This window comes from Arvicola amphibius, chromosome 12, assembly GCF_903992535.2.
Source record: "Arvicola amphibius chromosome 12, mArvAmp1.2, whole genome shotgun sequence".
Classification (NCBI taxonomy): domain Eukaryota; kingdom Metazoa; phylum Chordata; class Mammalia; order Rodentia; family Cricetidae; genus Arvicola; species Arvicola amphibius.
In genome coordinates, this window is record NC_052058.2 from 14238664 (window position 1) to 14253132 (window position 14469).

Consider the following 14469-nt stretch of genomic DNA (forward strand, 5'->3'; position numbering starts at 1 on the left):
CAATACCAACAAAGAACACGGAAGCGCTTTTAAACTATACAAAAATTTCAAATGGAAAATAATCTTATTTTAGTTTTATTGTACATTAATATACAAAAAGCCTCATTTTATGAGACACCAAAGAATCAGAATCACCTCTATAGTTATATTTTAAACTCCAAATCTGAAAACAATTATATTTTGGCTTTATAATATTCTATATTAAAACAAAAATTTTAAAATACATACTTTTTACAAGATTATTTTAGGCAGGGTTTTTTTCTTAAAAAAAGAAAAAACAAAACCAAACAAGAAAAAACTAAAAAACAAAACCTCTCTGTAATTCAAACCGGTCATATGCTTTCCTTATAAAATATTTTTACTTTATAAATTGTGTACTGTTGGATTTTAACCAGTAATCTGGTTTAAAGTTGTGCAAATAAACAAAAAATATGAAAATAGTGTATAATCAGTCTTTTTTAAAATAAATCTAACAATAGCACTTTTTGCCCTGAATCATGGAAAGGCATGCCAAGTCCGCTTGCCGAAATCCAGCATTCCAGAATACAGTTCTTCCCGCTCCTTCATTTTCTTCTACTGATAAACAACAAAGTTTTTATAAATTATGATAAATTAAAATATTATTATAAATTGATCTATAGAACCATGTCATACCATCAGTATATGTACCATATACTTAAGTCTGTGTTTCCCATCCATATTCCAGAGGCTTCCTTAAGACTAGGACGACTTCCCACACTCACGATGTATATTTTGAAGCCTGAGACATAATGGCCAACTAAATCCACTGGACCAGTCGGTGATTTCCAGACGGACTCCGTCCTGCACGGAAAGGACCGTGCTCTGTGCGCTCTCTGCCACAGGAGTCGCTAGCATGTGCTGAGCAGAATTCATGCATGTATAAAAATGGTGAGCACGCTCCTCCATGAAATAGTATATTCAGATAGTTTCAGGTTAAAAATATTTGCTGATAAACATGAAAGCAACACTACTGCATCTGGATAATAAAAGCACAATAAATAAATGTGGTCGGCACAATGCTGGTTTAAGAAGCAGTACAGTGTATTAAAAAGCCGTATCTGGATGGACAGTTCCCTGGTTTTCCAGCACATAGGTTATCTGGTATTGGAAGCTTAGATTAAGGAAAAAGACTCCTCAGACCGAGGTCTTGTGCAGCTGGGTACCAGATTCCTGTGCTTAGTCTCTGTTGGTGTTGTTGGCCGCAAAGGCATGTAAGTTTCCCATCTGGCTCAGGCCACTCTGGATATGTGCAACATGGATTTCCACATTATTCTGGAAACAACTAAAGAAAGAAGAAACAAGGTTAACTATCACAAAATTAAGAAAAACAAAAAAAATTAAATTCATTATTATTATGTGTGTTCCAGGCATAAATGTGGTAGGCAGGGATAAATCTGTGGAGTGTTTTTGTTTGTTTGTTTCTTTTTTGAGACAGGGTTTCTTTGTGTAATAAACTCTGGCTGTCCTGGAACTCACTTTGTAGACCAGGCTGGCCTTGAACTCAGAGATTTGCCTGCCTCTGCCTCCCGAGTGCAGGGATTAAAGGTATGTGCCACCACCACTTAGTGGAGTCTGTTTTCTATCTGCTTTCATTTGGGTTCTGGGGACTGAGCTCAGGTCTCCAGGCTTGGGTGACAAATGCTTTTACCCACTGAGCCACCTTGACCGCCCTAAGCATACTCATTTACTACTGTGTGTGAGTGCATACCCCGGCACACGTAGCGGTCAGAAGACAACTCTGTTAAGTCGGCTCTCTCCATCCATCTCTATGCGGGTTCTGGGGACTGAACTCGGGTGGCCAGGCTAGCGAGGCAAGTGCTTTACCGGCTGAGACAGCTAGTGAACTCAAGGAAAGCTTTTTTCTTTTCTCCTAAGGGAAGCTTAATTTTAGTTAGTAAATAGCTGTTTCTTAGAAAACAGCTAAGAAAATGCCTCCTGGGTAGGAACGGATCTGTTTCAGTGCTTGTGGGAAAGTCTACTTAGGAGCAAAGAAGTGTCAGGGCTACTGAAGCCGAGGAGACACTGCCAAGCTCTACAACAAGCCAAAACCAAACATTATGTCCTGATGCCTCATACAGAGAGCTGGTGTGAGATGTCTGTCTTGTCAACAGAATGGACATAAGTGAAAACTTTTCAATATATTTAAAGGATAAACAACTACACAAATAGCAAAATTCTTAAAACCTCTACCAAAAAATCACTACGATTTTAACACAAAAGAATTATTGTATACCTAATCAATTACCTGATATTAGAAGCATCTATTGTATTCTTGATGTCATTTAATGAATCTGTAAGTGATTTGAATTCAAAGGAATTCAGGTCTCCTCCCTCTGCTAGACACTACAGGGAAAAAATGTTTCAAAATTTAATTAAATTTTATCTTAAATATAGACACAAGTAGATACAAACTAATAGTTTGCTTAGTATTAAAAAACCCATAAACCTATTTTCTCTGAAATTTACCTTAATTTGTAGTAAAATAGCCGTAAGCCTGGCAATTAAGTCTGTCAGATTTTCATTTTCAACACAGGGCTGTCCTGAGGAGGAGTTGGCTTGCCGGACGATTTCCTGGGCTTCTTCCTCACACCTACGTCTCAAGTCTGTTGGCTGATCAGCAGGCTGGAGTCCCTGGTCTGGTGCAAGCTGAACATGGAGGAGTAAAACACGAGATGCGCTCTGACAAGACTGTGTGTGTGTGGGGGGGGCACGGATGTACCATGGCACACACGCGGAGGTCAAGGACAACTGGGGAATCCGCTACTTCCTTCTATCACCTGAGAGTAATGCCCTCCAGGTAGGTTTGCTGCGTGAGCTGTCATTAGACTGCACTTGCACGTTTCCGGCAGAAGTAGCAATGTGATGCATCATGGCTGGGAGACACCCGGTGTTCTTCTGTCTCACTACGTGAGATGTGTTTCTCTGCTGTTACATAGTGAGCTATTTGCCAGATTTCCCCTTTGTAATTAATATTCACAAAAAGACTCTGAGGCTACATAAAGCTCTTGTTTGACATCACACTTTTCTTTCCAGTTTGGGCATCCAATGATGAGCCTTGTTTATATCAATCATTACTATGGTTGTTATCAAATGTTGTTTATTTATTTTGGTTTTTTGAGACAGGGTTTCTCTGTGTAGCCCTGACTGTCCTGGAACTCACTCTGTAGACCAGGCTGACCTTGTATTCACAGAGATCTGTCTGCCTCTGTGTCCCAAGTGCTGGGATTAAAGGTGCACATCACCACCCCCTGATATTTATTTTTAATAATTTATTTATTTTTATGTGCATTAGTGTTTTGCCTGCATGTCTGTCTATGTGAGGGTGTTGGATTCTAGAGTTACAGTCAGTTGTGAGCTACCATGTAGGTGCTAGGAATTGAACCCAAATTCTCTGGAAGAACAACAAGTACTCTTAGCTGCTGAGCCATCTCTCCAGCCTCATATTTTTAAATTTATTGTTATCATTACTGTATGAGTGTGTTTATGTGTGTGTGTTATATGCACCACATGCATACATGTGCCCAAAGAGGCCAGAGGCATCGTATGCCCTGGAACCGGAGTAACAGGTAGCTGTGAGCTGCTGATTTGGGTGCTGAGAACTGAACTCAGGTCCTTTGCAAGAGAGTAAGTGCTTCTAACCACTGAACCACCTCTCCAGCTCCATGTGTCTTTTCTTTTTGGGGGGAAGACAGGATTTCTCTGTAGGTTTTTTTTTTTTTGTTTGTTTTTTGAGACAAAGTTTCACTATGTAGCTCTAGCTGTCCTGGAACTCACTCTGTAGACCAGGCTGGCCTCGAACTCACAGAGATCTGCCTGCCTCTGCCTCCCGAATGCTGGAAATGTGCACCACCACTGCCCAGTTCATGTGTTTTTCCTTGGCCATTCTCTGTCTTTATTTTTTGAGACAAGGTCTCTCATTAACCCCGAACCTCATCAACTTGGCCAGGCTGGCTGGTCAATGACCTGGCTCTGTGTCCACCACTTTCCCACCTTGTCAGTAATAGGATTGCAGGTTTATACCACTATTCCTGACTTTTAAGTGGGTACTGAGGATTTGAACTCAGGTCCTTATGCTTGAGTGGCAGGCACTTTACCGACGGAGCCATCTCCTCAACCGAAGTTGGCACCTTTAGAAGAACTTTTCCTTAAAAATGGATGAGTATGCCGGGCAGTGGAGGGACACGCCTTTAATCCCAGCACTCGGGAGGCAGAGGCAGGCGGATCTCTGAGTTCAAGGCCAGCCTGGTCTACAAGAGCTAGTCCCAGGACAGGCTCTAGAAACTACAGGGAAACCCGGTCTCGGGAAAAAAAAAAAGGATGAGTATCAGTATGCATCAATTCTGTTGATTCCATGGACTCTAAGTTCTTTATTCTGAGGCTCAGATCTGGCCTGCAGAACTCTGTGATGACTCCTTTTGAAGTGACCACATAGTCTGGGGTCCGTTTTCCTGGCATAGTAAATGGTCCCTATTTATCTTCTGCTCTTTCTGTCTTAGGTCCCAAGACTGCCTGTCTTCAAGCATCCCTTTTCCTTTACTGGAGATAATGTTGGCAACAAGTCTGGCTGTGAGGTGTGTTCTTTGCTGCTAGGATAGCACTGCTCCTAGGCTAAGGACACACACATTCCTTATGCCTCTAGTATGAACAAGCCACGAATACATACAGCTTCCGTTGCCAATCTAACACCTCAGGATCTAGTTTCTCTTCTCACAACTTGGTTCTCCCACAGTGAGATACCTGGCTCCCATTACCTTAATATACTCACTTGCTCAGCCCTAGAATACACACAAGTTTCAGGATTGCTACTTCATGCCACTATGAGAATACAGCCTTACTAGTGAGTTTAGAGTTTGGTTTAGACTAAAGGCATATGGTAAACACACTGAATCTCTGCATCTCAATCAATCTCTGTCCTCTTTAGAGTTGTTTGTGTTACTATTGAAATATAGTTGGTTTCTCTCTCACTGCAGTCACTTGTAGAGTTTACTCTTTGTGTAAGTGTTTCTGTGTGTGCATATGTGTGTAGAGGCCAGAAACCAACACCAGGCATCCACCTCAGTTGTCTCTACCTTATCTCCTGAGCCACTCTATCCCTGAACCTGAAGCTTGCTGACTCATCTGGACTGACTGGCTGCAGTGGCCCAGGAGCCCACCTGTTTCTGCTTCCCAAACACTGAAATGACAAGCATGGCTTTCCCCCATGGTGCTGAGTGTCAACACAGTCTGCACGCTTGTACAGTAAGTACTTTACCCAAAAGAGCGTCCTCACCCCTTGTTTTGCTGTCCTGGTTTTGTGGTGCTATGGATCAAACTCAGGGCCTTGAGCAAGCTATGCAAGCATTCTGCTACCGAGCTACACCACAATCACAGTGTACTTATAGTTGCTGGGGAAACGTTCAAGTACATGCTACTCTCTGATACTATCCTATACTCAAACTAGTCTGCAGAAATAGTAAGCAGTCAACATGAATTTTATTTTCACACATTTCCTACTCCAAAAGTCAAGTGCTCACTCCTGCCCCACAAAGTTCCCATCACACACACACACATATACAGAGAGAGAGAGAGAGAGAGAGAGAGAGAGAGAGAGAGAGAGAGAGAGAGAGAGAGATATTTTACTCTGCTTCTTTATTGAGACGTGTCCTCATCATGTTCACTGTGTTACCCAGGTGAGCTTCAAGCTCCTGGGCCCATCCTTGATCTTCTTGCCTCAGTCTCTAGAACAGCTAGGACTGCAGGGCTGTGTCGCCACACCTAGTTTGTGTGCTTTACTTTTTTTCTTTAAACTTAATAAATCCTAGAGAACCAATGAGATGGCTTGCCCCTTAAGCTGATGACCTGAGTTCAATGCCAAAACACATGGTAAAATGAGAAAACTGGAAAGTTGTCCTCTAACTTCATATGTGTGTCATAGCATGTGGGCCTGCATGTCCACATACATGCATACACACAATTCTGATGACAACAAAACTAAAAACATCCTGCAAATTACTTCATATCAGGAAGATGGCTTCTTTTCTCTCTTTCTTTTTAGTTTTTATTTTATGTGTATGAATGTTTTTGCCTACATGTGTATCTGTGTACCATGTGCATGGCTGGTGCCTGTGAAGGTCAGAGAGAACACTGGATCCATTACAGATGGTTGTGAAGCATCATGTTGTGCTGGGGATTGAAATTAGGTCTCTTACACGAGCAAAAAGTGCATTATTTGTTTTGTTTTATTTATTTATTTTTAAAAATATTTATTATGCAGTGTTCTGCCTGCATGTATTACAGATGGTTGTGAGCCACCAAGTAGTTGCCAGGAATTGAACTCAGGACCTCTGGAAGAGCAACCAGTACTCTTAACCTCTGAGCCATCTCCCCAGCCAGTTTTGCTTTATTTTGAGACAGGGTTTTTCTGTGTAGTTCTGGCTGTCCTAGAACTGGTACTATAGATCAGGCTGGCCTCAAACTCAGAGAGATCTGCCTGCTTCTGCCTCCCAAGTGCTGGGATTAGAGGTGTGCGCCACCATGCCCAGCTGCAGTAAGTGCTCTTATAACCACTGAGTCAGCACTCCAGCTCTTCTTTGGTCCTTCTTATGGAAGCATAGTACTATGTGAAGGATCCCATAAATTATTTGGTCAACTTCCTAAGAGTTGGAATTTAAGTGTTTTTTAAATGTGTGCAGTTATTAATATTGCTGCAGTGAATAATCTTACTCTCTTAACACCTTAAACACTTGTAGCTGAAGTATATATAAATACACAAAAGTATCTAATCATAAAACATGAAAGTTACTGAGTTTTTCCAAGTTAAATATGCCTGAGAAATGAGTGATTAGTGATCAGCAACTTCCAGTGTTGCCTGGCAGAGGGCATCCCCAGCCTGACTTCCAGCCTCATAGGCCAGCTTTTGCTGGTGTTTGCTCACTGCAAAATAGAAGCATACAATTTTTATTCTTTTGTGTCTGACACTGTTCAAAGAGTTGCACAGTAATTGAATTCTTTAATTCTCATTGCAGGTAGCATTCCACTGTGTAATAATAACACATTTATTGACCCATTCTAATATTTATGGGTACTTGCAGTTTCTGAATTTGGGGGGGCGGTGTTTTTTAATTTGGTTTGGGTTTGATTTTGGTTTTTCGAGACAGGGTTTCTCTATGTAGCCCTGGCTGGCTTGGGACTTGATCTGTAGATCAGGCTGGCCTTGAACTAGAGTTGCCTACCTCTGCCTCTCAAGTGCTGGGACTCAAGGTGTGCACCACCACCACCACCCAGCTTTTTCTTTTCCTGATTTTTTTTAAAAATTATTTTATGGCCAGGCAGTGATGGCACACACTTTTAATCTCAGCATTTGGGAGGCAGAGGCAGGTGGATCTCTGTGAATTTGAGGCTAGCCTGGTCTACAGAGTGAGTTCCTGGACAGGCTCCAGCGCTACAGAGTAACTCTGTGTCAAAAAAAAAAATAAAACAAAACAAACAAAAAGTATTTTATTATTGTGATTTATGTGCATGTTTCGGCTACAGGGGTGTATGTACAGCGTGTGTGCCTGATACAGATGAGGCTGTCTGACCGCTTGAAACTGGTGTTGTAGATGACTGTGAACCTCCGTGTGGGTTCTGGGAAACAAACTTGGGTCTTCTAGAACAGCAAACAGTGCTTTTAACTACTGAGCCATCACTGCAGCTCCAGTTTCTGATTTTTAAATTTTATCTATTTATTTTGGCACCCAGTTTCTGATTCTGGGTGGTAACAAGGAATGAACGAACATTCTAGTAGTTTCCTTTTGGTAAATATGTGTTCAACTGTCTGTGTATATTAAGGAGTAAAAGTGCCAAGTCATAGAGCTCTGGTTTATTATTTCTTTAAATAGATGCTCTACTTCAAGAGCTTTGTGGAAATCAATTCATTTCACTTGAGTGGGGCCCTGGGGAAGACACAAAGACCAATACGTGAGCCCTGTCTTTATGTGCCATTCTGTTATGGAAGTCTCTTGAACCCTGTGGGCTACACCTCTGCATTGTGGCTGGTCAGGGCAGGAAGTCTATTTACTAGAACAAGTCACTGATGGACAGGTAGCAGACAACTACCAAAAAATTAGAAATAAATAACAATGCAGCTAAGCACAGTGGCATGCACTGCAATCCTAGCACTGAGGAAGTGGAGGTGCAAAGACTGTGAGTTCAAGTCCAGCCTGGGTTATAAAGCAATACTGTATTATTAAAGCTAAGGCACTAGGAATATAGCTCAGTGACAAAGAACTTACCTAGAATGTGCAAAGCTCTGGTTATATCGCTACTGAAACATGAAGGGGGGCATTAGGTAGGGAGTATGGATGAGAATGGATGGCTAAAAGAACAAGCACAGGTGACCACAATTCATTCTCTTAGTTCAGTTCAAGTAGCTTGACATCATCATCTATGACAGATGTTTGGGACTTACCAATATGGTGATTAGAATTTCCTATCACAATTATAGAGGGCTTTACTAGACACAAAGTCTCAAAGAATGCAAAAGCAGGAGCATTCCAAATTTATCACAATAATTTAATACTTCGTAGTAAGAGCTTCAAATTTTAGTTGACGGTTGAACTATACTACTATTTATAATTACATGTGAATGAAAAATTCCCCAAACTCCTGTGAAATTTACAGTTCTAAGATACAGCTGAAAGGAAGAAACAAAGTATGACTGTTGAGAGAACACATGCTGTCTGAAAAAGAGAAGGGGTTAGCTGGGTGGTGGTGTTGCACGCCTTTAATCCCAGCCGTTGGGAGGCAGAGTAAGTTCAAGGATAGCCAAAGCTACATAGAGAAACCCGGTCTTGAAAAACCAAAGAGGGGGAAAAGTCATCTGGCGAGATGGCTCGGTGGTTTAGAGCATTGTTTTTGCAGAGGTTTCAGGTTTGGTTCCCAGCACACACACTGTGACTCACAACCACTTGCAACTCCAGTTCCAGGGAAGCCAAAGCCCTCTCTGACTTATGGAGGCACTCACTGGGCATGCACATGGTGCACATGTACAGGCAAAACACGCGCACACATAAATAAAATATAAGGGAGGAGGCTGGAGAGATAGCTCAGTGGTCAAGTGCATTTGTTGCTCTTGCAGAAGACCCAATTTCAGTTCCTGGCACCTCATGGTGGCTAATAACAGTTTATAATTCCAGTTCCAGAGTATTTGATACCTTCTCTGGCATCCAATGGCCCCAGGCACACATATAGTACAGAAGCATATGCACAGGCAAAACACACACACAGTTAAAAAAAATCATAGTAAACAAAAATAGGGTTTCTGGAATAGTGAAATTAAGAGTAATTGTTCTGGCAGACACGGTGATGCATGTCTGTCTATAATTCCAACACTTGGGCTAGAGGAGGTTGAGGTAGAAGAATTATGAGTTCAAGGCTAACCTAGACTATGTAGCAAGATACTGTCTCAAAAAACAAAAACAAAAACAAAAAACAAAAACCACACACACACACACACACACACACACACCCCCCAAAAAACCAAGGGACTGGGGAGATGGCACAGTCAATGAAGTGCTAGCAGTACAAACATGAACGCTTGAGTATGATCCTCAGAACCCATGTAAAAGTAGGCTTGACAGTATGTGCTTATAATCCTGGTGTTGGGAGGCAGAGAGAGATGACTAATTAGTGAGTCCTGCATCCCAGGGAGTGCCTGTTTGATAAAGCAAGGTAGATAGCACCTGAGAAATGACACCTGAAACTGACTGACTCTGGCACCCATTAGTCACTGCCTCCAACAAATGAACACACACACACACAGCACTATCAAAACACAAAAGATAATTATTTTTTCTGGATTCTGAATTCTAAGTCTATTTTTTTGGTAGAGTAATATCATTTGTAGTTTAGTAACTAAAATAGATAGTTTATTGTATATAAAATACTCTGAATGCTGAGATGAATAAATATATCAGTAAAATATAGTTCTGCTAAAAGACCGGTTAAAGATCCTGGCTTAATTTAGAGCCTGTAAAAGGTGAAGGTAAAAACATTAAACTTCAAATAATAAAACGTGGAGGGAAAATAATAAAAATCAGGCTGTTGATGGTACACATGTTTAATCCCAGCACTTGGGAGGCAGACACAGGTGGATCTCTGTGAATTCGAGACCAGCGTGGTCTACACAGTAAGTTCCAGGTCAGCCATAGTTATAAACTGAGACCCTATTTCAAAAAAAAAAAACCAAACCAAACCAAACCAAATCAAAACAAAAAAACCAAAACCAAAACCAAAACCAAAACCAAAACAATCAATCAAACAAACAGCCATACAAGCACTGACCTCATAGCAATACTGCTGAACTTTATGCAGAACTTTGTTCAGGTCCTTGTTCAGCTGCTCAAGCTCTAGAACAATGGTTGCATATCTCCGCTGAAATTCAATACCAATGGACATGGAATATGATTTCTAAGAAGAAAAAACAGACCTGAATAAGATTTTGTCTTGTTAATGCAATTTCAATAATCTAAAAGAGATCTAAAATGACCAGCAGGCCATTACATCAGCCTATAGACAGTGACACCATTCTTATGGGGTAACGGTGTGTTATTAGGAGATTGTCCTTGTTCTTAGGAATGCATGATGTCTGCCATTTACTCTTTTCTCTCTTTTATATTTATTTGGTTGCTTTAAATTATGTGAGTGTGTATATGCACATGTAAATGCCAGCACCCATAGAGTAGTATAGGATCTTCCTAGAGCTGGAGCTGCAGGTGGTTGTGAGCTGCTCAACGTGGATGCTAGGAATTGTACTCGGGTCCTCTGCAAGAATAGTATGCACTCAAAAAAGATAGTATGCACTCTTAATGACTCAATGATCTCTCTTGCCCATTTACTTTTATCTATTTATTATGTACATAAATGTGTTCTGCCTATATGCATGCCTGTAAGCTAAAAGAGGGCACCAGATCTCATTGTAGATAGTTGTGAGCCACCATGTGGTTGCTGGGAATTGAAGTCAGTACCTCTGGAAGAGCAGTCAGTGCTCTTAATCTCTGAGTCATCTCTCCAGCCCACCACTTACTTCATTTAATGGAGATTTTATATACAGAGAACTTATATAAAGCAAACACCTCATTGACATCAGAGATGGAGTAGGATTTGGTGGTGCCCTCTAGGCTCCAGTCTTGCTTTGATCCAGTATTTCCACATTATATCCCAGTTCTTCCCTTCAGGAATGTTAAGTTGTAAATGTGTACTTTGCTTTTTGATTTAACAAGGGGTTACAATTAAGAGATTGTATGGAGTTTCAGAAGAGACACTGGACTTTGAAATAGTGTTGAAGAAAGACTATGGGAACTTTTGAAGTTGGTCTAAAGTCATTTTGTAGTATGATAATGGCCACAAACTAACTGGGGCAGGGAGAATGGAATGTAGTAGTTTGAATGAGAAAGCTCCCACAGGCTCAGATATTTGAATGTTTGGTCCTTAGCTGGTGGCACTGATTACGGAAATTTAGGCGGTAAAGCTTTGATGGAAGAAATATGACACTGGGGGTGGGTGGGCTTTGAGAGTTTCAAACTCCATGCCACTTCCAGTTAGCTTTCTCTACTTCGAGTTTATGGTTGAGGATGTGATCGTTCAGCTTCATGCTCCAGTCACCAAGATGGACTCTTAATCCTCCAGAACCATGAGCCCAAATAAACACCTTCTTCTGTAAGTTACCTTGGTCATGATGCTTTATCAGTCACAGAGAAGCACTAATACAGATAATCCAGAAGTAGGACTGTGGCTATCAATGACCAGCTGCGTTCTAGGAAGATCAGTAGCTTATCTTCTCACTGAAGAATGTATGAACACTTCCTTGCACACTAACCAATACTCTACACATGAAGATGGAGAGTTATATGGTCAGTCTTCACACACTGTAAACTTTTAAGATGGTTATTTTTTTGTGTATGGGTTTTTTGACTGTGGTGTTAATGTCTCCGCACTATGTGTGGAAGTCCCCATAGAAGCCAGAAAAGGGAACCAGAGAAATAAGGGGCACCACTGTAATGTAACATGTCAACTGACAGGTTATGCTTTAGAGAGAGTGGGAACGAGTTCTGACAGACTCTGTATGAACTTCCTAAATGCTAGAATGAAGTCACACAGCTGTAGCTTCATGCTGGAAAGTTTAATGTCATAGGGCTGGGGAACAGCTCAACAACAGAGTGCTGGCTAGCATATGTGAGTGCCTGGGTTCAGTCCCGAGCATAGGGGGAAAGTTGTAACTTTGGATGGCCTAGAATATGCTACAAACACTAGGCTGGTTTTGAACTCAAGAAATTTGCCTGCCTCTGCCTCCTGAGGGCTGGAATTAAAGGCATGTGCTATTATGACCAACATTATCATCTTGTTTTTTAATGTTTTTGTTTTAACTGAAGTTTTAATACAAAATTGCACAAACATACAATTCAATGAATTACTGCATAGTAATCATACCTGTGTAAAAACATGTTCACTTCTCATAAACACGACAAGTGAAAGAAAAGCACCTATTACGCAAAGGCTTGTACACAAATGTTCACAGCAATTTTAGAGAAACTAAAAATTGGAAAAACTCCAAGTGCTCATTCGTAGATGAGTGGATAAATTGTGGGATACTCATAAAGGAAGGTGCAGTTCAGTGGTACAAGTGTACAGTCCTGGATTTGATTACTATAATGCATTGAAAGGAAAAAGCAACTGTGTATTTCGAATCCTGTCACTAAGTACGTGACTAAGTACAAATTGTTATGCTGAAACCAGGCATGAAAAGAGCTCAGGCATACTGTATGATTCTATTTATACAAAATTCTAGGAAATATAAGCTAGTCTTCACCCACGATGAAAGGCAGTAGTATGTTAATGGCTGCCTAGAAATAAGGGCGATATTACCAAAGGACATTTTAGAGTAGCAGTAAACAATTTCCTCTTTAGCAGAGCATATGGTAATGGTTCACATGATCAAATGTAAATTTCAAGCAAGTACATCTGACTGAGCATCAATTCTATCTCAATAAAATTAGGGAAACTAGCCAGGCGGTGGTGGCGCACACCTTAAAATTCCAGCACTTGGGAGGCAGAGGCAGGTGGATCTCTGTGAGTTCAGGACAGCCAAGGCTACACAAAGAAACACTATCTCAAAAACCAAAACAACAATAACAAACAAACAAAAATTAGGGACCTAATAATAGGAAAACCCACCTAGGTCAATTAAGAGAACATGGACCTCCTATAGTCCTACCATGCTGTTATTTTATCTTTTCTCTCCAAAGGAGCCATTATCACATTACCATAAATTCACAGTTTTGTATCAAGTTTACTTGATAAAGTATGGCAAAACAGAATCCATTATTTGCTTTTTTCATTTTTTGAGAAGGCATCTTGATATGTAGCCCTGGGTAGTGAGGAGCATTATAGGAAGCAGGTTGTTCCTGTGATCTGCAGTGATCTTCTCCCTCCTCCTCCCAAGCACTAGTTAGGGCTGAGCCACCATTGGTGAGATTTATCCCCCACTGCAAATGTGCATATCAGTTCAACTGTTGCTCTATAATACTCCTTAGAAACCAGCAATCTACAGCCATGCTGTGCTCTCCTTGCTGGTTATCTGGCTGCTTCTAATATAAGCCATTACACTGCTGTTGTGAACACTTAACAAATATGGTGAGTTTTAATGGATACAATCATCCTGAGTTGTGGTATAGGAAGTTTTAACTTGTTGAATTTTCACCCATATTTGGTCTTTAATAGATATACATGCTAACAAAGCACCCATACACATAAAGTAAAAACAAAGTTTTAAAATAAAATAAATGAAATCTTTAAGAGCATGATGGATGGTATCTGTGTACTCCCATTACTCTGATCAATAACATAGTTGAGCATCAGGTTTTTGGGAAAAGTCTCACTTATAAACCACAATCCTCTGGCCTCTATTTCTGTGCTATCATTATAGGAGTGTGCTACCACAGCTAACTGCAAAGCTGAGTATTTTTAAAGACATTTTGGAAGTACATTTTAATATTTTTCTGTGTAAAAATTCCTGTCTGTTCAACCCTCCTTCCTGTTGTCTACTGGGCTGAACTTCTCCCTCCATCCCTCCCTCTCTCTCTCTAGGTTCTTGAAGACAGGGTCTCTGTGTAGCCATGGCTGTCCTGGAACCTGTTTTGTAGACTAGGCTGACCTCGAACTCATGAGATCCTCCTGCCTTTGCCTCCTCAGTGTTGGGATTAAAGGTGTGTGCCACCACTGCCAGCACTACCGACATCTTTTTTTTTTTTTTTTTTTTTTTACTGGTGTATAGCTATAAATGTTTCCTTTGACACTGGTTTGCCTTTCAATTTCTGTTCTTATAGCTTCTGTTCAACAAAGATACTTAATTTCAATGTAGGTTAAACTATTAATCTTTTCTTTTATGGTTACTGTTTTCTATATTTACTTAGTCTAAAGAGTCCTGCTCTA

General features: G+C 40.7%; 1 protein-coding gene across 3 annotated transcripts in view; it reads right to left on the reverse strand.

Moving 5' to 3' along the window:
* Positions 1-266: 266 nt before the first annotated feature.
* Positions 267-14469, reverse strand: part of Lin9 (lin-9 DREAM MuvB core complex component) — a 46531-nt gene continuing 32328 nt past the window's right edge. For all 3 annotated transcript variants that reach the window (XM_038349335.1, XM_038349337.1, XM_038349336.1), the window contains 4 exons: positions 10324-10449; positions 2488-2667; positions 2267-2364; positions 267-1303 (listed from right to left, as the gene is read on the reverse strand). In XM_038349335.1, coding sequence (XP_038205263.1) covers positions 1198-1303; positions 2267-2364; positions 2488-2667; positions 10324-10449 — 510 coding nt within the window. In that variant the 3' untranslated portion in view covers positions 267-1197. The remainder of the gene's footprint in view (positions 1304-2266; positions 2365-2487; positions 2668-10323; positions 10450-14469) is intronic.